This window comes from Bufo bufo, chromosome 4 (assembly GCF_905171765.1).
Source record: "Bufo bufo chromosome 4, aBufBuf1.1, whole genome shotgun sequence".
NCBI classification, from domain to species: domain Eukaryota; kingdom Metazoa; phylum Chordata; class Amphibia; order Anura; family Bufonidae; genus Bufo; species Bufo bufo.
This window is the reverse complement of record NC_053392.1, coordinates 358,442,781-358,466,677: the sequence shown is the minus strand read 5'-3', so window position 1 is coordinate 358,466,677 and position 23,897 is coordinate 358,442,781. Positions and strand designations below refer to the sequence as shown.

General features: G+C 42.6%; 1 protein-coding gene across 1 annotated transcript in view; it reads left to right on the top strand.

The window, feature by feature from the left end:
* Positions 1 to 23,897, top strand: part of LOC120999212 (titin homolog) — a 946,165-nt gene that overhangs the window by 915,872 nt on the left and 6,396 nt on the right. The window contains exons 94-96 of the mRNA XM_040430085.1: positions 11,368 to 11,433; positions 12,156 to 12,221; positions 17,611 to 17,676. Coding sequence (XP_040286019.1) covers positions 11,368 to 11,433; positions 12,156 to 12,221; positions 17,611 to 17,676 — 198 coding nt within the window. The remainder of the gene's footprint in view (positions 1 to 11,367; positions 11,434 to 12,155; positions 12,222 to 17,610; positions 17,677 to 23,897) is intronic.

Here is a 23,897-nt window from a genome sequence, read left to right as displayed (position 1 = left end):
TGCCAGGCAAGGGATATGCGTCAAACTGGCTAGTCCCAGAGCTGCTACGAGATTTCGCTCATTATCGCACACTACCAGGCCGGACTTGAGGCTCACTCCACAGCTCCTGCGCGGTGTGGGGTTTGTCCCCTAAACAGATAAGTTTTAAAACTGCCTGCTGTCGTTTACCCCTGGCTGTGCTGAGGTTGGTGGTGAATGTGTTACGCTGACCGGATGAGGAGCTGGTAGAGGATGAGGGAGAAGAGTAGGAGGTGGAAGGATATGCGCCAAACTGCTATCCACCTCAGGCCCAGCCGCCACTGCATTTACCCAGTGTGCTGTTATGGAGATATAACGTCCCTGACCGTGCATACTGGTCCACGTATCCGTAGTGAAGTGCACCTTGCCACAGATGGCATTGCGCAGTGCACACCTGATTTTGTCCTCAACTTTGTTGCGCAGGGAAGGGATGGCTCGCCTGGAAAAGTAGTGGCGGCTGGGCACGACGCACTGTGGGACAGCCACCGCCATAAGGTCTTTAAAACTATCCGTCTCCACCAGACGGAATGACAGCATTTCAAAGGCCAGTAATTTAGAAATGCTGGCATTCAGGGCTAGTGATCGCGGGTGGGTAGGGGGGTACTTCCTCTTCCTCTCCAGCGTTTGGGAGATGGAGAGCTGAACGCTTCCGTGGGACATTGTGGAGATGCTTGGTAATCCAGGTGGTGGTGTTGCTGGAAGATCCTCTGTTTGCGGGGTGGCAGGTGGCACTGTCACTCCAGAGGTGGATGAAGAGGCCGAGACTGCAGCAGAAGAGGAAGCAGGAGGAGCCAGAGACCTTTGTTGGTTTTTGAGGTGACTACTCCACTGCAGCTCATGCTTTGCACTTAAATGACTGGTCATGCAGGTTGTGCTCAGGTTGAGAACGTTTATGCCTCGCTTCAGGCTCTGATTGCACAGCGTGCAAACTACTCATGTCTTGTCGTCAGCACATTATCTGAAGAACTGCCACGCCAGGGAACTCCTTGGAGATGGCTTTGGTGTGCTCGGTCCCTGTGCACAGTGGGCAGTAGCAGGTGTACTGTCTAGAGGACGGCCACTCCACTTTTGCACCATGCTCCCTCTTCTGCTGTGCTGGTGGCTCTGTGCGAACACCGCCTCTTCCTCCGAACTACATCGGTCACTCGCATGACCTTGATTCCATGTGGGGTCGAGGACCTCATCGTCTTCCACATCATCTTCCACCCAGTCTTCACCCCTGCCCTCCTTTTCGTCTGCACACTTTCGAAAGCCCCAGCAGTTGGCACATGTGTTTCGTCATCATCCGAGACGTGCTGCGATGGTCCTCCCATGTACTCATCTTAAAAGATAAGTGGTTGGGCATCTCTTCCACTACTGGGGCAGGGCTAGGTGGATGGCCCTGGGAAACCCTGCTAACAGAGTCATTAAAAAGCAGAAGAGACTGCTGCATGACTTGGGGCTCAGACTGCTTGGCTGATTTGCAAGGGGGTGAGGTGAAAGACTGATGGACATCGGCTGCAGGTGCCAACTGTGGTCTTTCAGCATGAGACTGGGTGGGAGACAATGTGAAGGAACTGGAGACACTGTCAGCAACCCAATCTACTATCGCCTGTATTTGTTCAGGCCTCACCATTTGTAGAGCCGCATTAGGCCCGACCAAATACCGCTGCAGGTTCTGTCGCCTACTCGCACCTGAGGAAGGGGTTTCACTTGTGCGTGTAGCTGGTACAGATCGACCACGTCCTCTCCCTGCAACAGGAGCTCCACCAGCAGCACCACGACCTCGGCCATGTCCCTTATTTGACGCTCTCCTCATATATCTCAAATTTAGGATCTTGCCCTAAATGGGTTTTTAATTAATAGTAGAATAGAACGACAGTATGTACAGGGTGTATCTCACACGCCCTGAACCAGACTAGGCCTCAATTAAATTTGTTTGCCCAAAATGGCTGTATTTCAAATACCTGAATAGATGCCCTGTATTTAAAGGGTGTATCTCACATGCCGTGACACACACTAGGCCGCAATAAAAGATTTGTGCCCAAAATGGCTGTATTTCAAATAACTGAATAGAACACCTGTATATAAAGAGTGTATCTCAGACGCCCTGACCAACACTAGGCCACAATTAAAGACTTCTGCCCAAAATGGCTGTATTTAAAATAACTGAATAGAACACCTGTATATAAAGAGTGTATCTCAGATGCCCTGACCAACACTAGGCCGCAATTAAAGATTTGTGCACAAAATGGCAGTATTTCAAATACCTGAATATAACCCAAATATATAAAGGGTGTATCTCACAATGACATCTGCAGCAATGGCTGCCAACAATTCTTTTTTGCCTAAACGGGTGTTTGTTTAATAACTGAATATGACAGCAGTATATAACCCTGGAATTTCAAATGTCTTGATGCTGCAAGGCCTGAAAAATTGTGTATTTTGCCCAAAAAAGGATGTTTTATTAATAGGAGAAAATAAGCCCTGTATATACAGGGTGTATCTCACACGCCCTGACCCACACTAGGCCGCAATTAAAGATTTGTGCACAAAATGGTGGTATTTCAAATATCTGAATATAACCCAAATATATAAAGGGTGACATCTGCAGCAAAGGCTGGCAAATAAACTTTTTTTTTGCCCAAATGGGTGTTAGGTTAATAACTGAATATGACAGCAAAACATAGAGAAACAAGGATACACCACCGGCGCTAATTACAATGGATAAGCAGCAGTGTCAAAAACAGCTCTGCAATAACTGTTAAGAGGTTAAACAAATCACTTGTATAGGAGAAGAAGGGAGACACCGCACTCAGCCTGATAAACCTGACCCTTATTAACCTCTCGTTCTGACCGTGTAAAACCTGTCCACCTCAGTTAAAATAACAAGATTACCTTGGTTCTGATATGTAGAGTCAGGGGACCACCTTCTCTGGCGTTCCAATATACATGATTTCTTCTGCACAGAGGCAAATAGCAGGTAGATTAGGCTGTATGGAGTTCGCCCCGGCTGGTAGCGAAACTCCGCTTGTACCTACGCTCACGCTCACAAGGGGAGCTGGTGACATCACCTATTGAGCTACAGGCTGCTGTAAGCACCAAGAACCCTTCCTACGCGTTTTGAGTAATGCGATACTCTTCGTCAGGGAATCAATCGAGTGCCCCCAGTAGCTTCCTTTTATTCTACCCGCTCATGATCTTAATTGGCTCCGGCATCAGAAATTCGACGATTTTAAGTACATTCGATAATATTTAATCAAAATCAAATAACTTGATTTCTGCATTTAAACCATTCGGGAATAGTGTGTATATGTTGAAAATCCATTGGGTTTATTTTTTCGACATATTTTTAATAAAGTCGCCTCCTCGTATGTCCATTTGAACTGTTTCTATCCCAAAAAAGGAGGATCCCTCGAATTTCTCATTATGCTTTGCTTTATAGTGTCTTGAAAGAGGATGCCCTTCTGATTTTTTATTTATATTATATATATGCTCACTCAATTGTTTTTTTAATTGTCTCTTTGTACGCCCAATATATAGCTTTTCCCATGGACACTTTATTGCATAAATAACTCCTTTGGTGCTACATGTTATATAGTCCCGAATTTTATATTCATAGGTGCCGTCCTCGTTTGTTATTCGATTCATTTTGATAGTATTTTTCAGCGATTTTTTACACACCATGCATTTTTTGCATGGAAAAAATCCTTTTAACCTATGCTTGTCATTTTCTTTTTTACTGTTCATTATGGCAGCACATTATTTCATGGGTGCAATTATGTTCCCGATATTGGCCGCTTTTTTGTATACAAACGCTGGATCATTAATAAATAGATAAGCAAAAGCAATGGATAAAGACTCGCGCTGCCGTCTAGGTGAGGTGGGTTGGAGGTGAGCTCACACAAAAGGACTATGTGTGGGCCCCGTCGCTGCTGGGATTCTGCCCACAGAATAGGAGAAGACCTAGTATTGGAAATAAAAGAAGAAAGAACCCTTTATAGACGACATTGTTTTTATATGGAAAGGGGGGATGCCGTCCCTACAAATTTTTTTAAATGAAATAAATAAAAACGATTTTTACTTAAAATTCACGTCCACCTATAGTACCCAGGAAATCAACTTCCTGGATTTAACCATTAAAATTCTGAATAACAAAATACTAACCCAAACATACACAAAACCTACAGACAGCAATGGCTTCATTGCTCTAGATAGTTGCCACCTTCCAGTCTGGCTCATCAATATTCCACGGAGCCAATACATCCGCTTACGGAGGAATTGTACCCTGAATGAACGGTTCGAACACGAGGCAACTAATTTACAGCAAAAATTCCTGGAAAAGGGGTACAATGCCACCAAACTAGAAGAAATAAAAAATGAAGTTATGAAAATAGAACGGCAATCACTTATTCAGAAACACCAAAAAGAAGAAAAAAAGAAAGACACAATCTCAGATAGCGAAAAAAACACACCAGAAGATAACAGCGTTTTTGATATACCCATAATAACCCAATATCATGAAAAAGAATACCAGTTCAGAAAAATAATAAAAAAACATTGGGACATCCTAAAGCACGATAAAATCATTGGAGAGAAATTACCAAAGGCTCCTAAATTTATCTTTAGAAAATCAAAAAATTTGGGAAATTTAATAGCCCCATCAATTAGAACCACAACTAAAGGGAAAAACAAAAAGGCCACTATACCAGACGATAAAAAAGGTTTTTTTCCCTGTAGAACATGTAAGGCGTGCCTTGCGTCCAAACAAAAAGACATTATTAAGGAAATTAGTAGTGAAAACAATTCATACAAAATAAAAAACCACCTGTCTTGTTTTTCAAAGGGGGTCATCTATTATATCAAGTGCCCGTGCGGGAAGGTATACGTAGGGAGAACAAAACGCGAACTAAAGGTCCGGATATGGGAACATGTAAAAAACATAAGTAAAAAATTTGTGGGCCATCCACTATCACGCCACTTCTCGGAAAAACATAAGGGCAAATTCGAGGGCTCATCCTTCGGAGGTATAGAGCAAGTGAGCCATGATCCCAGAGGAGGAGACTATATACAGTAAAAGCAATGTCCCGCAAAGAAAGTGAGTGGATCTACAACCTAAATACCCTGGCCCCTACAGGCCTGAACCAAGAAATCGAATTGTTCGCATTTCTATAACTTCTCTATATATGAAGTAACAAGATACTATTATGTAAGAAAATAATAACAATAAAAAGACTATTCAAATATTCAGGCCCTCTCCCCATACTAATTAATATACACCCCAACCACACTATAGAACCTGGTAATTTGGGGAATAATAGTTCAAAAGAATCAAAAGGACCCATAATAACACTATATATATCACATAACAACTGCATATGCTCCTTTTTTGTTTCTATGTCCCCCCATACTCCTTGTAGTTTTTTTGTACTGCGGCTCTATTGTCCTGTAAACAAAAAAGCGTCTCCATGGAAACCTGCAAGCTTAAAGATCGGCTGAACAGGCTCTACAGTCATCCCTGAGGAAGGAATACGTCTATTCCGAAACGCGTCGGAGGAATTGTGGACCCTAGAGGCTTCCGTAGCTTCAGGTGTGACGTCACACTGCAGGTCTCCAGGACAACGAACCTAACAACGGCTGCTCTGTGCGCGCGCAAGCTACCGGCCGGAGCTGCGCACGCAATACAAAGCAAGCTGAAGATAGAACAGGACAAGAGAAGAGGATTACCAGCATCTCTACCTACAACAGCGGTTTCTGCAGGAACGGACTGAGCGGGGCACATAACAGTAAGTGTTAACCTCTGCCCTGCCACAGCAGACTATCTTAGTAGTACTATATCACTGTGCAATATTCACCATATGTTCCTGGAACAAAACGCATGTTGTGACTGTGTATAAACTAACGATAATAGAGGTACCACAATAGACACCAGAAAGTTTAGGGCAGTGTCTACTATATCCAGTGCTTCATTAGTAGTATATCTTATAGGTAGGAACAAGGTCAGCGCGGGTTCTTTCTTCTTTTATTATTAATAAATAGATGTCCTATTGTCTTATCCTCTTTTAAAATATCCCAGTGACGTTTTACGATATTCCTAAAGGTTCTTGTTTGTGCGTTGTACGGGATGATGATAGGTGGGATTTTTTCTATTTCTTTTTTTTCTTGTTGTATCCGTGACATTTTTTCCACCGTTATATTTTTTGGAAGGTTTTCCCTTTCCATAGATTTAATTTCATCTTTCTGTTACAAAAGCTTATTCATATTATATCCCTTTGACGCAAATTTGACACTATAAAGCAAAGCATAATGGGAAATTTGAGGGATCCTCCTTTTTTGGGATAGAAACTGTTAAAATGGACATACGAGGAGGCGACTAATATGTCGAAAAAAGAAACCCAATGGATTTTCAACATGAACACACTAGTCCCGAATGGTTTAAATGCAGGAATCGAGTTATTTGGTTTCGATTAAATATTATCGAATGTACTTTAAAATCGTTGAATTTCGGAGCCAATTAAGATCATGAGCGGGTAGAATAAAAGGAAGCTACTGGGGGCACTCGATTGATTCCCTGACGAAGAGTATCACATTACTCGAAATGCGTAGGATGGTTTCTTGGTGCTTACAGCAGCCCGTAGCTCAATAGGTGACGTCACCAGCTCCCCTTGTGAGCGTAGTTACAAGCGGAGTTTCGCTACCGGCCGGGGCGAACTCCATACAGCATAATCTACTGCTATTTGCCTCTGTGCAGAAGTAATCGTGTATATTGGAACGCCAGAGAAGGTGGTCCCCTGACTCTACATATCAGAACCAAGGTAATCTTGTTATTTTAATTGAGGTGGACAGGTTTTACACGGTCAGAACGAGAGGTTAATAAGGGTCAGGTTTATCAGGCTGAGCGCGGTGTCTCCCTTCTTTTTTTATACAAGTGATATATATATATATTTGAATATGACAGCAGTATATAACCCTGGAATTTCAAACGTCTTGATGCTGCAAGGCCTGAAACATTTTGTATTTTGCACAAAAAAAGGTGTTTTATTAATAAAAGAATCAAACCCCTGTATATACAAGGTGTATCTCACACGCCCTGACACACACTAGGCAGCAATCAAAGATTTGTGCACAAAATGGCTGTATTTCAAATAACTGAATAGAAAACCTGTATATAAAGGGTGTATCTCACACGCCCTGACCCACACAAGGCCGCTATTAAAGAATTTTGCCCATTTATTTCAAATAAGTGAATAGAACCACACTATGTAAAGGCTTTATCTCACAATGACATATGCAGCAATGGCTGCAAAAGAAATGGTTTTTTCCCCAAACTCGTGTTTGTTTAATAACTAAATATGACAGCAGTATATAACCCTTGAATTTCACACGTGCTGATGCTGCAAGGCCAAAAAAATAGTGGATTTTGGCAAAAAAGTGTGTTTTTAAAACCGAGAAAATTATGTCTGTATTTCTAGCTTAAATTGCACACTGACTAATCCAGATGTTGTATATTGCAAAAAAAATGTGTTTTTTTAGTAACAGAATATGAAAGCTGTATATATTAAACTTGAATTTAACACTTTAAAATCTGTAAAATAGTGTTTTTTGGCAAAAAAGTGTGTTTTTAAAAACCCAGAAATGGCTGAATTATGGCTGTATTTCTAGCTTAAATTGCACACTGACTAAGCCTGCAAATGCACTAGATGTTGTAAATTGCAAAAAAAAAATTTTTTATTTTTTTTTACAAATAATTTATTTGTGCTGTTTTTAAAGCTTGGATTTCAATGTCCAAAAAGCTCAGATGCAGTGCTGGTGCACTGAGCTTGCATAAAATGGCCACCGCCGCCGCCCACCTAACTGACTTATAAAAGGTTTTTTTTTTCGGTCACTGGGCTCAGGGCAGGATAAAAAAAATTGTGCCCTGCACCTACACAACACAATGTATGTAGATAGCTGAGTTAGATTCACGTTTTGAACAAAGATTCTCTCCTATTCTCTCCCTGAAATCACCAGCAGCATCCTCTCCCTACCCTAAGCACAGCAGAGTGACGTGCAGCGCTAAGTGACTCCAGCTTATATAGAGGCTGGGTCACATACTACACTGGCCAATAACAGCCATGCCATTAGTAGGCATGGCTGTGATGGCTTCTAAGTGCACAGAGTTAAACGCTTGTTGATTGCTCTGCAGCCTTTCAAAAAGCGCCAAGAAAGCGCCGAACACCGAACCCGAACCCGAACTTTTACTGAAATGTTCGGGTCCTGGGTCCAAAAATCCAAAAGTTCGGTATGAACCTGAAGTTTACAGTTCAGGTTTGCTCAACCCTAGCCACCACCCTTTCCCAGCACCAATATGTACACCAACAGTCCATGAACACCTCCCCAGCGTGTATACCAGCTACCAAAGCCCCCCAGCCACATCACCATTGATAACAGAACTAAGTAACATCAAATTCAAAATTAACTCAAACTAACACTCTCCCACAGCCCCCAAGCCAAAACAAACACACTTAACTAACTTTAATAAGAAGACACCAGAATGAGCAGCCATGGCTGCCTCTAAGCTAGCAGAGATAATGAGGATGTAAGTGCAGGACACCTCCTCCCTCCTTTCCCGAGCCCCACACACACTAAATGCCTCTGTGGCACAGACACAGTGTGTCTGTGTATACCAAGAAGCAGGGGCATTGCTAGTGTCTCAAAAGATCTGGGGCCCAAGCCCCAATGCATATGTCCCATGTTCTTGAAGTATCCACCCTTCCTCTCCCACAAATACACACACACACCAGCTAGCACTAAATATATGTTTTACTTGGTACACTATCAAACATACAGGAGAATACAGCACCAAATACCTATTAGATCCAGTGCCTCACAAGTGATGTCTCCTCTAATGTAGATGTTTTCTTTCATCATGTTCTCACTTTGGATCATGATGACTTCATTCAGCTGCGTCTCATCTCTGCATAGTTTACCAAACAGACATCTTAGGTTCCTCACTTTTCTATGATCATCATCCTCCCACCCTGCTGCCACAACAATATTATCCTGCTGATGCCAAATAGTATACTGGAGAAATTATATTGCAATACAGATTAGTCCCTATAGAAATATAAAAGTCCTAACAAAAGCAATAATTCTTTCCCAGAGTACCCTTATTAGTAATAGTGCCCCTACAATGCCTCCAATAATGATACTGCTCCCTGAGAGTTCCCCTGTTAGTGATAGTGCCCTCCATAGTGTGCCCAATAATAATGTCCACCATAGTGCACCCAGCTGTAATGAGGCTCTCTATAGTATTAATGATCCCCCTCTGTTGTGTCTCCAGTAGTATTTATCCACCTTTATAGTGTCTCCAGTAGTTATAGTGTCCCCTATTAGACCTTCAGTGGTTACTGTCTAATGCCCCCCTATAGTACTCCTTTATTTATTAGACCCCTGTAATGCACACTATAGTGTTCTAGTAGTTAAAATGTTCCCTTATAGTGGCCCCAGCAATAATAATTCACTGGTTGTGCTACCAGTATTAATAATGCCCCTGACAGTGCCGTCAGTAATAGTAATGTCCCCCATAATTCCCCCAGCAAAAAGGCCCCTATAGCGCCTGCTATGTTCCCCAATAATAATAATGCCCCCAGTAATGTCCTTCCACTGCCCCCAGGTAATATCCATATAGTGTCCTCAGTAATATTCATCCCCCCACAGCCTACAGTAATCTCCCTATAGTGACCACAGTAATTTCCCCCCAGTCTTCACTCACTGGTAACGGTGCCCGCCACTGTCACTGTACTTCATGTACATTCACGTAGGATGCAGGTGGGCAGAGCTTGACCGATGTTAGTAAAGCTCCACCCAAATTTGTGAATACTACTAGCAGGGCAGCGCTGGGGCCTGATGGAATGCTGCTGTGATGAGCGCTCTGACCGGGGGCCTGACATAAAGTACAGTGACAGTACCGGGCCCCGTTTCATGTGCATGAAACGGATCCCCCCTGCTTACACACATTCAAGCTTCAGAAATAAAATGGTTCACATTTTTGAATAGGGACTTTCAGAGGGAGTATTTTTTTAACTGCTTCATTACCTGAGTGTTTACCAGAGTGTTTCACAGGACACTTTAGACCTTTCTATTGTGTCATTAGGTGACAGGTATAATATAAAAAAAAACTAAACAAATTATGAATATAATATTCATATTATATTAATATATAATATGTATATTTTCCTTCCTTATCAATTGTTTTCTGTTACAACAGATTTCAAAGCAAAACATTTAAAAAATAATAATTTTGTAAGCAAAAAGGAATAAAAAAATGTGTGTATGTTTGTATACTATACTCTTGCTGAAAAAAAACTAATAAATATATTTAATTTAATTTTTTTATGAATAAAAATGTGGGGTAAAACATATCTATGTATGTGTATGTAATCTGCTATACTATTGCTAAAACTAGTAATTATAACTATAACTTTAAAAAAATTACAATTTTGCTTCCCTTTTTATAAATTTTTTATGTATTTTACTTTTTTTTTAATTAAAAAAGTGACTTAACCCCTACCTGCCACACTCAGGGCAGAAAGGGGTTATTTTACAGATTGCAGGCTCACAGTTAATTTAACAGACTGCAGGGGGCACCCTTACATCAAGAAGAGGGTTACCTTGCTGGCCTTTTCACTTTATACTGCGATGGATCATTGTAGCACCTTGCTACAATGATACCACAAAGGGAGACTACTTTGGTCTGATCTTTGGTATACTTACTATGACCGCAGCTTTCTAATGACAGTGTGGCCACAATAATCTGCAGCAAGGTGTGAAGTGCTGGGAGATCACAATGTAACCTGATGCTTTTTTATGTCAGGTTACAGTTAAGAGCCTTCCGCCACAACCTATAAAGTTGTGTGTCATAGGCAAAAGGTTAAAGAAGGGGGCAAAAGAAGGGTTTAAAATTAGAACATAACTATTCATGAGCTTATTTATTTCTCACCACAGTCATTATGATGCTGCTCCTGGCTCAACATACAGGAAATGGCTGGAGTAATCCTTACAGCCAATGGACTGAGTGAACATTTCCAGCCATTTCCAATATGCCAGGGTGGGAAAAGGAGACCACTTGTGACCATAGTAGCATTGGTTTAGCAAAAGATGGGGATTGGTCATAGGAATAATGGTTCTGTTTAATCTTTGACCTATTCCATTCTCTTCCATCCTATTCCAAAAGATTGTTCAACCCTCCTCTCTGAAAAAAACACTTTAAGTACAAAATAAACTCAATTCAATTAAATAATATTGATCCAAAGGTGTCCATAGTCTTTACAATGTAGTTAATATACTAATAGCTGATACTAGATTTATGACTACAATATGTTCTTGCAGATTTTCTTCAGTACATAGGAAATCTCTTCTATGATGGGCTCAATAATATTATTCAATTTGGAAAAGGTAAGGTAATTTTAAAATTAAGCTCATCACTTTCCATTCACAAGTGGACGGTATTATCAGAGATTGATATCTATTTCTGTAAACATACTTGTACAGTGTGTTATCAAGCATTGATAAAGATCATCCATACACTGAAGTCTTACAGAATCTTTACCCACAAGACTGTACATGAATCTTCTCAGCTCCTCCTGCTTTATCTCATACTGCATATATAGTATCTATGACAGTATGTTCAGTGTGACAGGTTCCCTTTATTATATAGCCTATTCTATTGGTCTATATTACTCCAATTTTTATTCATTACATTTAGAATAAGGACTGTTAAACACATGCAAAGGCAGCCAAATGTTTGGCTTCAAGAAAAACAGATGCATACGATCTTGATACCATAGTCCTAAAATATATTTAATTATAATAATGCCAAATCTTTATATAAATCTAGAAAAGGATTGGTGTTGCATCTATCTATCTATCTATCTATCTATCATCTATATGTCTCCGTCTATCCTTCTCAGTATATAGTTACATTTATAGCAATTTACTGTACTATGTACTAAGTATCTCTAACAGTCAGTCATTCATTGTCATTAAAAACCAACACTTGTAGTAATTTGTGTGTATTTTACCTTCAGACCACTTCCGATCCATGATTTTGGAAAACACGTTTTCTATTTGCTCTCTGTTTATTATCTACTTATTATATATTTTCTTATATCCATCAGATATTCTTCACTTCTTTCAAAGCATCTTCTACGGTGGAGTTGACAAAGCTTCTGACTTCATAGAAGGTAAAATGCGTTTCATTATTTCATAGAATATGTGGGGTTGGTGTGTATTTAGCATGGATATGTTCACCTTTGCAACCTCAAATAAACATGAATCTGGATTGCAAATAGCCTTGATTTTGTGCATACAGCTCCTAAGCAGAACTTTTTTTTTCATGTTAAAGTCTACAGGTTAGTCAGATCCTACAGTTTTGTGTTACTCTCTTCCACATTCATCCCTTCCTAGAGCCTGTAGGCTAGTAAAAAGAGTGTAAAGTATTACATTATGTTCAATGAAATGAATGGTCTGTTAATGTAACGCACGTATTTATGAGCATGGAAATCTATTTGCAATAATCATAAAAAGCTTTTTGCATGTATATGTTAGACTGGGTTCACACCAGCGCTATTGATTTCCATCGTTCTCCATTACAGGAGTACAAAAATCAAAATTATAGAAGTGTCAGATCAGATACATACTTGACAGTAGTGATGGACGAACATCGGCCGGGCGTTCGCGATCATATGTTCGTGAACCGCGCGTTTGAGTCGAGCCCCATTGACTTTAATGGCAGGTGAACCTGAAAAACATTCAAATCATATTTGCAGCCACAAAATACTTACTAGAAATGCACAAACATGGGACACAACATGGACAGTGACATACCAGAGGGGGTTCATTGGCAAAAATTCCCACAAAAAATAATTATTTTAATCAGGGGCCATTTTAATGTGTCTTAAAGGGAAACTCTTAAAAATGTGCCCTGCTGGAGCCTAGAAAAGTTTTGTTTTAGGCCACGGGAGTACAGGCCCCAAAAATTAGGCATTCACCTGACAGAAAAGAACTTGTGATTATGTGGCTGGAGGTACATTAGGCGGTCACAGGATAAAAATTTTACTGTAGGCCACTGGAGTACAGGTCCCAAAAGTTAGGTATTCACTTGACAGAAAAGAACTTGTGATGATGTGGCTGGAGGTACATTAGGAGATCACTGGATAAAAATTTTACTGTAGGCCACTGGAGTACAGGCCCCAAAAATTAGGCATTCACCTGATAGAAAAGAACTTGTGATGATGTGGCTGGAGGTACATTTGGCGGTCACTAGATAAAAATTTTACTGTAGCCCAGAAAAGGCCCCAAAAATTAGGCATTCACCTGACAGAAAAGAACTTGTGATTATGTGGCTGGAGGTACATTAGGAGGTCACTGGCTAAAAATTTTACTGTAGGCTAGTACAGGCCACCAAAAAAGTATGCATTAACCAGATAGAAAAGAACTTGTGATAATGTGGCTGGAGGTACATTAGGCGATCAAATGTTCGCGAACCGCAAGTTCGCGCCAGGCCTCATTCACTTTAATGGCAGGCGAACCTGAAAAACTTCAGGTCACATTTGCAGCCACCAAATACTTAGTAGAAGTGCACAAAATGTTCCCACAACATGGACAGTGACATACTAGAGGGGGATCAATGACAAAAATTCCAACAAAAAATATGTGTCTTAATCAGGGGACATTTTTATGAGTCTTAAAGGGAAATTCTCTGAAATGTGCCCTGTCGGAGCCTAGAAAATTTATATTTTAGGCCCCGGGAGTAAAGGCCTTAAAAATTAGGCATTCACCTGACAGAAAATAACTTGTGATTATGTGGCTCGAAGTACATTATGCGGTCAATGGATAAAAATGTTACTGTAGGCCACTGGACTACAGGCCCCAAACATTAGGCAATCACTGGACAGAAAAGATCAATTGATTATGTGGCCGGAGATATATTACACGGTCAATGGATATCAATTTTACTGCAGGCCAGTAAAAATACAGGTCAAATACATATGTTTAAAAGAACTAAAAATATAAAATTGGATTAAAAACATGGCTAACAAAATCCCCCCTCAATAAAAAATCCCTAATGATAATAGTTGAAATTCGATAACATATGGTCGTCACTGGTGTTGAATTCCTCTGAGGCCCCAACAATTATATATTCACCGTACAGAAAAGAACAAGTATGTGGCTGGAGGTAGATTACACGGTCATTGGATATCAATTTTACAGCAGGCCACTAGGCCAGTGAAATACAGGCCCCAAAAATTATACATTCACTGTACAGAAAAGAACAAGTAAGTATGTGACTGGAAGTAGATTACACAATCATTGGATATCAATTTTAAGGCAGCCCAGTGGACTACAGGCCCCAAAAATTATGCAATCAGCGTACAGAAAAGAACAAGTAAGTATGTGGCTGGAGGTAGATTACACGGTCATTGGATATCAATTTTCCAGCAGGCCAGTGTACTACAGGCCCCAAAAAGTATGCATTCACCGTACAGAAAAGATCAAGTGATTATGTGGCTGGAGGTCTAATAGACAGACAATGGATATCAATTTTACTAAAGGCCAGTACAAATACAGGTCAAATACATATGTCTAAAAGAACTAAAAATATAAAATTGGATTAAAAACATGGCTAACGAAATCCCCCCCTCTATAAAAAAAAACCTAATGATAATAGTTGAAACACGTGGTCGTCACAGGTGTTGAATTCCTCCAAGGCCCAAAACATTAGGCATTCACTGGACAGAGAAAGCCTTTTATGCCGCTGTATTTACCTAAGACAGGGACCATTATTTGTTTTGGGTGGTGGCGGATATTTGTGTGCTGTCATGAGGAAATTCAATTAAAAGTGGTCGTCACATGTGTTGAATTCCTCCAAGACCAATGCCTCATTCATTTTTAGAAATGTCAGGTGAGTGAGCTTATCGGTCACGATCCCCCCTGCTGCGCTGAACGTCCTTTCGGACAGGACACTAGACGAGCGGCAAGTTAAGAGTTTCTTGGCAAATTGTGGCAGCTCTTGCCACAGGTCAAGCCTGCACACCCAGTAGTCCAGGGGTTCCTTGCTTATCAGAGCGTCCACATCGGCCGTTAACCCGATGTAGTTGGACACCTGTCGGTCTAGTCGTTCCCTGAAGCTGGATCTGGAGGGTGGCTGCCGATGGGTTGGCTGCAAAAATGATCATATCCGAAGTAACCAACACATCTTAAAACTGCCCTCTTATTGCATGCGCTGTTGGATTGGTACCCTCAACTGTTTCTCTATGAGTGGAAATTCCTCTGCCAGCGCCCGCAAATCAGAATGCAGCATTTCTCGAAGCAAGGCTTGGAAGTGCTGTATTCTGACAGCCCTCTGTGATGCTGGTAACATGTCCGCCATTTTTTGTTTGAACCGGTGGTCTAAGTACGTTGCCACCCAGTACTGGTCCTTGCCCTTTATGCTTTTTATACGGAGGTCCCTCTTCAAACACTGGAGCATGAAGGCCCCCATTTACACTAAACTGGAAGTGGTAGAGTGGCCTGGCTCCTGCTTATCATCCAGGATACTGTCGTCCTCGGTCTCCTACCCCCAGCCACGAACAACACCAGGAATCCCAGAAAAGTTTAAAGCATGCTCTTCTTGCTCCTCCTCCGCCCCGGCACCATCCTCCTCTGACTCCTCTTCAGACTCCTGTTGACTTGCCCCAGATGGAGTAGTTCCCCCTGGGAATTCATTCAGCATTGCGACTCCGAAGAGGAGATGGAGGATGGAGTAGGAGGAGGAGAAGAAGAGGCAGGCCTGCATGCAATCCGTCGCGGTAACACCAAATCCACACGGGTGCCATGGGTTGCATGATTGATGGCCTTCAGAAGGTTCACCCAGTGGGCAGTAAAAGTTATGTACCTTCCTGCCCGTGTTTGCTAGACCAGCAAGGTTTATGATCCAGCTGAGGTCAGCCCAGAATGTCCTTATTATGGCTGAGCCCACAGTTCTGTGGAACCACTAAATACAAATTACCCTTATGATTTTACAAGTCTAACAAGACAAAACTTGACTCTGCTGGGGCTTGTGGTCAGGGCCGGTGCAAGGATTTTTGCCGCCCTAGGCAAAGATCCATTTTGCCGCCCCCTCATGTCACTCACTCACTGACAGACACACACACACACTGACAGACAGACACGCACTCAGACACTCACTGAATGACGTACACAGAAACTCACTGACAGACAGACATACACTCTCTGACAGACAGACATACACTCTCTGACAGACAGACATACACTCACTGACAGACAGACACGCACTCAGACACTCACTGAATGACTTACACAGAAACTCACTGACAGACGTACTCACTGACAGACACACATACACTCACTGACAGACACACACTCACTCACTGACAGACATATACCTACCCACTGAAACACACACACACACACATACAGAAACTCACTGACAGACACTCACTCACTGGCAAACATACACATACTCACTGACAGACACTTACTGACCGACAGACATCCACACTCACTGACATACACTCACTCACTGACATACACACACAGACACTCAATGACAGACACACATACATTTACTGACAGAAAGACAGACATACACTCACTCACTGACATAAATACACAGGCAGACACTCACTCAGTCAAACACTTAAACACTCACCTCCCTGGGGTCCAGTGTGGTGCAGCTCCTCAGTCCTCCAGCGCGCCGTTTAGTATGCCGGGGCCGGAATGACGTCATATTCCGGCATCACGGAGGGCGCACAAGGGAGGAGTGGGGAGCTGCTAGAACAGCCTCCCTTGCCGCCCGCCTCCTCTCCTCCGGTAATTTACTGGCAGAGCAGGCACCTGCCATCAGTGTAAGCAGATGCCTGCTCTGCCATATTTAAGAAGGACCTCCACCTCCTGGCCCCCCTGTAACGGCGCTGGGGGCGGCTCAAGAGTCGCTCGCCCAGGGCTACAGCCCCAGTCAGGGGGAGCCCACCAGGGTGCCCCCAGCAGGCCGGCGCCCTAGGCGAAAGCCTAGTTCGCCTATATGGTTGCGCCAGCCCTGCTTGTGGTTCTCCAGGACGGCTTAAAGCTGGCATACTGTTTGATATCTCCGTGATCGCACTGGTCCACGGAGGTTGAATCCGGCCTTAGCCAGTGCAGAATATGCCTACGACCAGAGATATGAAAAATGACTATGTTTGAGTACCTCATAGGTTCAATAGGTCGCTTTCTCAGCTCTCTGCTTTTAAAGCTCCCATCCTTATCTTTATGACGGGGAAGTGTCATTTTAATTTACTAGGACACAGCTCCAAGCAAGGGAATATTTCTCTTTTAAAGCAGAATAAAGGGGGCCTCTAGGCCTGTGAGTGTGTGTGTATTTAAAAGGAGACGCTACTTGGGGTACCCTCATCACAAATGTTATATCATAGGTGGATCCCTATGTGTCTGTGTCTGACCCAGCATGAGACGCAACAATATTTTTGCCACTGTATGGCAGCAATTGAATCTAAAACAATGATAGGGCTTACTGTAATATAATATACTGTATAATATAGAGTTTTTAAACAACTAACAACACATTTTGTCTTTCAGGAATTTCTCAATATTTCCAAAGTCTCTTCTATGATGGACTTGACAGATTTACTACATTTACAGAAGGTAAATTTTTTTTTAGGTTTTCTTGAAATGCAAAACGTGTTCTTTGATGGACTTAATGGACTTAAACAATTAGTAGAGGGTAACTTTATTTATTATTTTGATTTAGATGGATTACCATAATTTTCACAGTACAGTAACCTTCTCTAACCTACCAGCTACCATAGCAATGTTCACCACCATTGACAATCATCTGTTGTCTCATGTTTAGCTTTAAAATTACATTGTGTTGATCACTGCTAAAATGTAACAACTCTGTCCAGCTGAAAATGATTTTATTTAAATATTTTTTAATTCAGTTTGTATTTATGTATTTATTTATTTCCTCTGTATCCTGTTTCAAGATGACTTTTTTACATTCGCCCACACAAAGTAATTCATAGAGCAATGGGACAGAGATCCTGTCAATTATAGCTTCTGCTTGACTTTGTATTATAGCACTAGATAGACATGGGAATAGTCTTTTCAGCTTCTGCCACCAATGCACTTGTCACAAAACAGGAACACTTTTATTTGATCTGTCACAGTAATACCAAGACTATGCTCAGCTGTCGTTTCTACTTGTCTTCTTGACATCCACATGTCTTGAAGAGAATTTCCCACTGTAGTCATATTGTATACCGTGACTTTTTACTAAGAATAAAGATAAATAAATCTGCCAACAGTTCACCTCTGCAATTTGGAGGAGAAAACTTGTTAAGTGAAAGACAAAAGATTGATAAAATATTTCTCAACAGCAACCCTTAACCCCTTAACGTAGAACGCTGTACATGTACGCATTGCCAGAATGCATTCTGCCGTACATGCACAGCGGGATGATCGGGCGGGCACTGGAGCGGTGCGCGGCCGATCACTGCAGGGGTCCAGCAGTCCCTGATAGCCGGGCCCCTGCTCTATCCGCCGGCATCGCTGTTTACAGAGATGCCGGCGAGTGACCCGCTGACCGCGACATAGAAGTGGTTTGCGGTGGGTGAGTGATCGCATCGAGTCCCCGCACTACTGTGGCGGGGACCCGATGCTTGACAAGGCAGCCAGATGCCGTGCAGAGGCTGCCCAATGCCCTGCACGGCATCTGGACCTGCCTTCTACGGGAGCCTAGGCAACCTGTTAGTGTATGACTCAGTGTTATACACTAACAGGCAATGCATTACAATACAGATGTATTGTAATGCATTGCAGAGAGGATTAGACCCCCCAAAAAAGTGTTTTGAATAAAAAAAAAAGTTTCAAGTTAAAAAAAATAAACACGCCCCTTTCCCCTGATTTTCTAATAAAAAATTGAAAAAATAAGAAAAACCGCACATGTTAGGTATCGCCGCGTCAGTAACAAATGGCTATATAAATATATCACATGATCCACCCCGTCCGATATACACCATAAGATATAAAAAATAAAAACTGTGTAAAAAAATTCAATTTTTGTCAACTTACATCACTAAAAGTGCAACACCAAGCGATCAAAAAGGCATATGCCCCCAAAAATAGTACCAATCTAACCATCACCTCAACCCGCAAAAAATTAGCCCCTACATAGGACAATCGCCCAAAAAAGAAAAAAAAATATGGCTCTCAGACTATGGAGACACTAAAACATGATTTTTTTTGTTTCAAAAATGCTTTTATTGTGTTAAATGTAAAACAAAATATATATATATACATATTAGGTATCGCCGCGTCCATAAAAACCTGCTCTATAAAAACACCACATGACCTAACCCCTCAGGTAAACACTGTAAAAAAAAAAAAAACACTGTCAAAAGAGCCATTTTTTTGTCACCTTACATCACAAAAAGTGTAATGGCAAGCGATCAAAAAGTAATATGCACCCCAAAAACCTATCCAGAGGATAGATCATCAGTTAAAACAAAGTGCAGAACCCCTTTAAGGGGTTAATGTAAGGTGTGCACAAATTAAAACAAATTTGCTTTCTCATACTAACTAAGATACAAATTTACACTTTTTAAGGAGCATCGCCACAGCTCAGGATGTTCCCTCTATCAGCAGATTACTATGGCTGCACATCTTGTGTAGCCTTGTTAATCTTGTGCATGCACTGCTACAGCAAGTTACTATGCGCTATGATATTTAAGTGAATTTAAATATCATAACGCTAGTTACTAGCACTATCATATTTAAATGAATCGGTGTCAAGGAATTTGCATGCACCGCTACTGTAAATGAATTTTAGCGGCACACGCACAATCACTGATTCATTTAACTAATCATATCATTTGGAGTAACAGCACATGAGAGAGATTATCATGGTCATATTAAATGTAGAGATGTCCCGAACTATTAGCCGGCGAACAGTTCCCGGCGAACATCGCTTGTTCGCGTTCGCCGTGGCGAACATATGCGATGTTCGATCGCCCCCTATTCGTCATCATTGAGTAAACTTTGACCCTGTACCTCACAGTCAGCAGACACATTCCAGCCAATCAACAGCATACCCTCCCTCCCAGACCCTCCCACCTCCTGGACAGCATCCATTTTAGATTCATTCGGAAGCTGCAGTCTTAGTGAGAGGAGGGACAGTGTAGCTGCTGCTGATTTAGTAGGGAAATCGATAGCTAGGCTAGTGTATTCAGTGTCTACTCCAGTCCTGAAAGACTCATCTGATCTCTGCTGTAAGGACAGCGTCCTGACAGCACCCCAAAAAGCCCTTTTTAGGGCTAGTACATCAGTCTGCTTTATTATTATTTTTTCCTGTGTAATCTAATTGCAGTTGCCTGCCAGCGTGTGTGTCAGGCTCACAGCGTATACTGTGCCCACTTGCCCAGTGCCACCACTCATATCTGGTGTCACAGTAGCTTGCATTTTTAAAAAAAAACAAAACTTTTTTGACTATAATATAATAGCAGTCAGTTGCCTGCACGCGTGTGTGTTTCAGGCCCTGCAAGTGCACAGTGTCACCAGCGCAACTCCTATCTGGTGTCACAATAGATTACATAAAAAAAATAATAAAAAATTTGACTGTAAAATAATAGCAGTCAGTTGCCTGCACGCGTGTGTGTTTCAGGCCCTTCAAGTGCATAGTGTCACCAGTGCAACTCCTATCTGGTGTCACAGTAGATTACATTTAAAAAAACAAAACAATTTTGACTGTAAAATAATAGCAGTCAGTTGCCTGCACGTGTGTGTGTTTCAAGCCCTGCAAGTGCATAGTGTCACCAGCGCAACTCCTATCTGGTGTCACAGTAGATTACATTTTTTTTTAAAACAACAATTTTGACTGTAAAATAATAGCAGTCAGTTGCCTGCATGCGTGTGTGTTTCAGGCCCTGCAAGTGCATAGTGTCACCAGCGCATCTCCTATCTGGTGTCACAGTAGATTACATTTAAAAAAACAAAACAATTTTGACTGTAAAATAATAGCAGTCAGTTGCCTGCACGCGTGTGTGTTTCAGGCCCTGCAAGTGCATAGTGTCACCAGCGCAACTCCTATCTGGTGTCATAGTAGATTACATAAAAAAAAAAAAAACTATTTTGACTGTAAAATAATAGCAGTCAATTGCCTGCACGCATGTGTGTTTCAGGCCCTGCAAGTGCATAGTGTCACCAGCGCATCTCCTATCTGGTGTCACAGTAAATTAAATTTTTTTAAAGACAACAATTTTGACTGTAAAATAATAGCAGTCAGTTGCCTGCATGCGTGTGTGTTTCAGGCCCTGCAAGTGCACAGTGTCACCAGTGCCACTCATATCTGGTGTCACAGTAGATTACATTTTAAAAAAATATATAAAAATTTGACTGTAATATAATAGCAGTTAGTTGCCTGCAAGTGTGTGTGTCAGGCCCTGCAAGTGCATAGTGTCACCATCGCAACTCCTATTTGGTGTCACAGTAGATTACATAAAAAAAACAAAAACAATTTTGACTGTAAAATAATAGCAGTCAGTTGCCTGCACACGTGTGTGTTTCAGGCCCTGCAAGTGCATAGTGTCACCAGCGCAACTCCTATCTGGTGTCACAGTAGATTACATTAAAAAAAAATATATAATTTTGACTGTAATAGATTGAATAGCAGTTAGTTGTCTGCAAGCGTGTGTGTCAGGCCTACAGCGTCTACTCTGCCAACTTCTGCCAGTGCACAGTGCCACTCATATCTGGTGTCACAGTAGCTTGCACGCATAGTACAACTAAACTAATCAAAAAAAAAATGACAGGCAGAGGCAGGCCACCCTGCAGGGGCCGTCGTGGTCGTGGTGATGTGATTCCCTTTGGCCCTAGAATAATGCCCAGTGTTCAGAGGCCACGTACCCTAAACTCGAAAAGTTCAGAGTACATAGTTGACTGGCTAACACAGGACACCCAATCTTCTACAGCTTCCGCTCGGAACCTTGAAGCACCATCCTCCTCCAGCTCAGCTTCGGGCACCTCTCAAGTTACCACTCGCCCGCCTGCCGCCACCACCAACACTAGCACCACAGCTGCCTTACTTGATCTGTCAGAGGAGTTATTTACACATCAGTTGAAAGAAATGAGTGATGCGCAACCATTATTGCCAGAGGATGTAGATAACAGGGATATGTCTCAGTAAGGCAGCATTACACATATTGACGTACGGTGTGATTATGATGATGTTGTACCCGCTGCTGCTTCCTTTGCTGAGTTGTCAGATACAAGTGAAGCGGTTGATGATGACGATGTGTCCGTGGATGTCACGTGGGTGCCCGCTCAAAGAGAAGAAGAACAGGGGGAAAGTTCAGATGGGGAGACAGAGAGGAGGAGGAGACGAGTTGGAAGCAGGGGGAGGTCGTCGCAAGGAGCTAGTGGCACAGTCAGAAAGCATGCATCGGCACCCGGGGTCAGCCAGACAGCACGCCAATCAACGCATGCTGTTGCCACCACCAGAATGCCGTCATTGCAGAGCTCAGCAGTGTGGCATTTTTTTTGTGTGTCTGCCTCTGACAACAGCGATGCCATTTGCAACCTGTGCCAAAAGAATCTGAGTTGTGGGAAGTCCAACACCCACCTAGGTACAACTGCTTTGCGAATGCACATGATCTCAAATCACAAACGCCTATGGGATCAACACATGAGTACAAGCAGCACACAAACTCAAAGCCGCCATCCTCCTCCTGGTCCAGCATCTTCAGCCACGTCAACCACTGCTGTCCTCCTTGCCCCCTCTCAACCATCCGCCACTCCGTCTCTCGCCTTGAGCAGTTCCTGCTCATCTGCCCACAGTCAGGTGTCTGTCAAGGACATGTTTGAGCGTAAGAAGCCAATGTCACAAAGTCACCCCCTTGCCCGGCGTCTGACAGCTGGCTTGTCGGAACTCTTAGCCCGCCTGGTTTTACCATACAAGCTGGTGGAGTCTGAGGCCTTCAAAAAATTTGTAGCTATTGGGACACCGCGCAGTGGAAGGTACCAGGCCGAAATTTCTTTGCACAAAAGGCAATCCCCAACCTGTACTTGATTGTGCAAAAGGAAATCATGGCATGTCTGGCACACAGTGTTGGGGCAAGGGTCCATCTCACCACTGATACCTGGTCTGCAAAGCACGGTCAGGGCAGGTATATCACCTACACTGTGCATTGGGTAAACCTGCTGACGGCTGGCAAGCATGTAATGCGTGGCTCTGCAGAGGAGTTGGTGACAGCGCCACGACTTGCAGGCAGGCCTGCTGCCACCTCCTCTACTCCTCCTACTCCATCCTCTTCGATAACCTCCTCGGCTGAGTCCTCTTATGCTGCTGCGTCTTGCTCCACATCAACTGCACCCCCCCAGCTCCCCAGGGGCTATTCCACATCCCGGATACGACAGTGTCACGCCGTCTTGGGGTTGACTTGCCTGAAAGCAGAGAGTCACACCGGACCAGCACTCCTGTCCGCCCTGGATGCAAAGGTGGATCAGTGGCTGACTCCGCACCAACTGGAGATTGGCAAAGTGATGTGTGACAACGGAAGCAATTTGTTGGCGGCATTAAATTTGGGCAAGTTGACACATGTGCCGAGCATGGCACATGTGTTGAATCTGATTGTACAACGCTTTGTGCATAAGTACCCAGGCTTACAGGACGTCCTCAAGCAGGCCAGGAAGGTGTGTGGCCATTTCAGGCGTTCCTACACGGCCATGGCGCACTTTTCAGATATCCAGCGGCGAAACAACATGCCAGTGAGGCGCTTGATTTGCGACATCCCGACACGTTGGAATTCAACACTCCTAATGTTCGACCGCCTGCTCCAACAAGAAAAAGCCGTCAACGAGTATTTGTATGA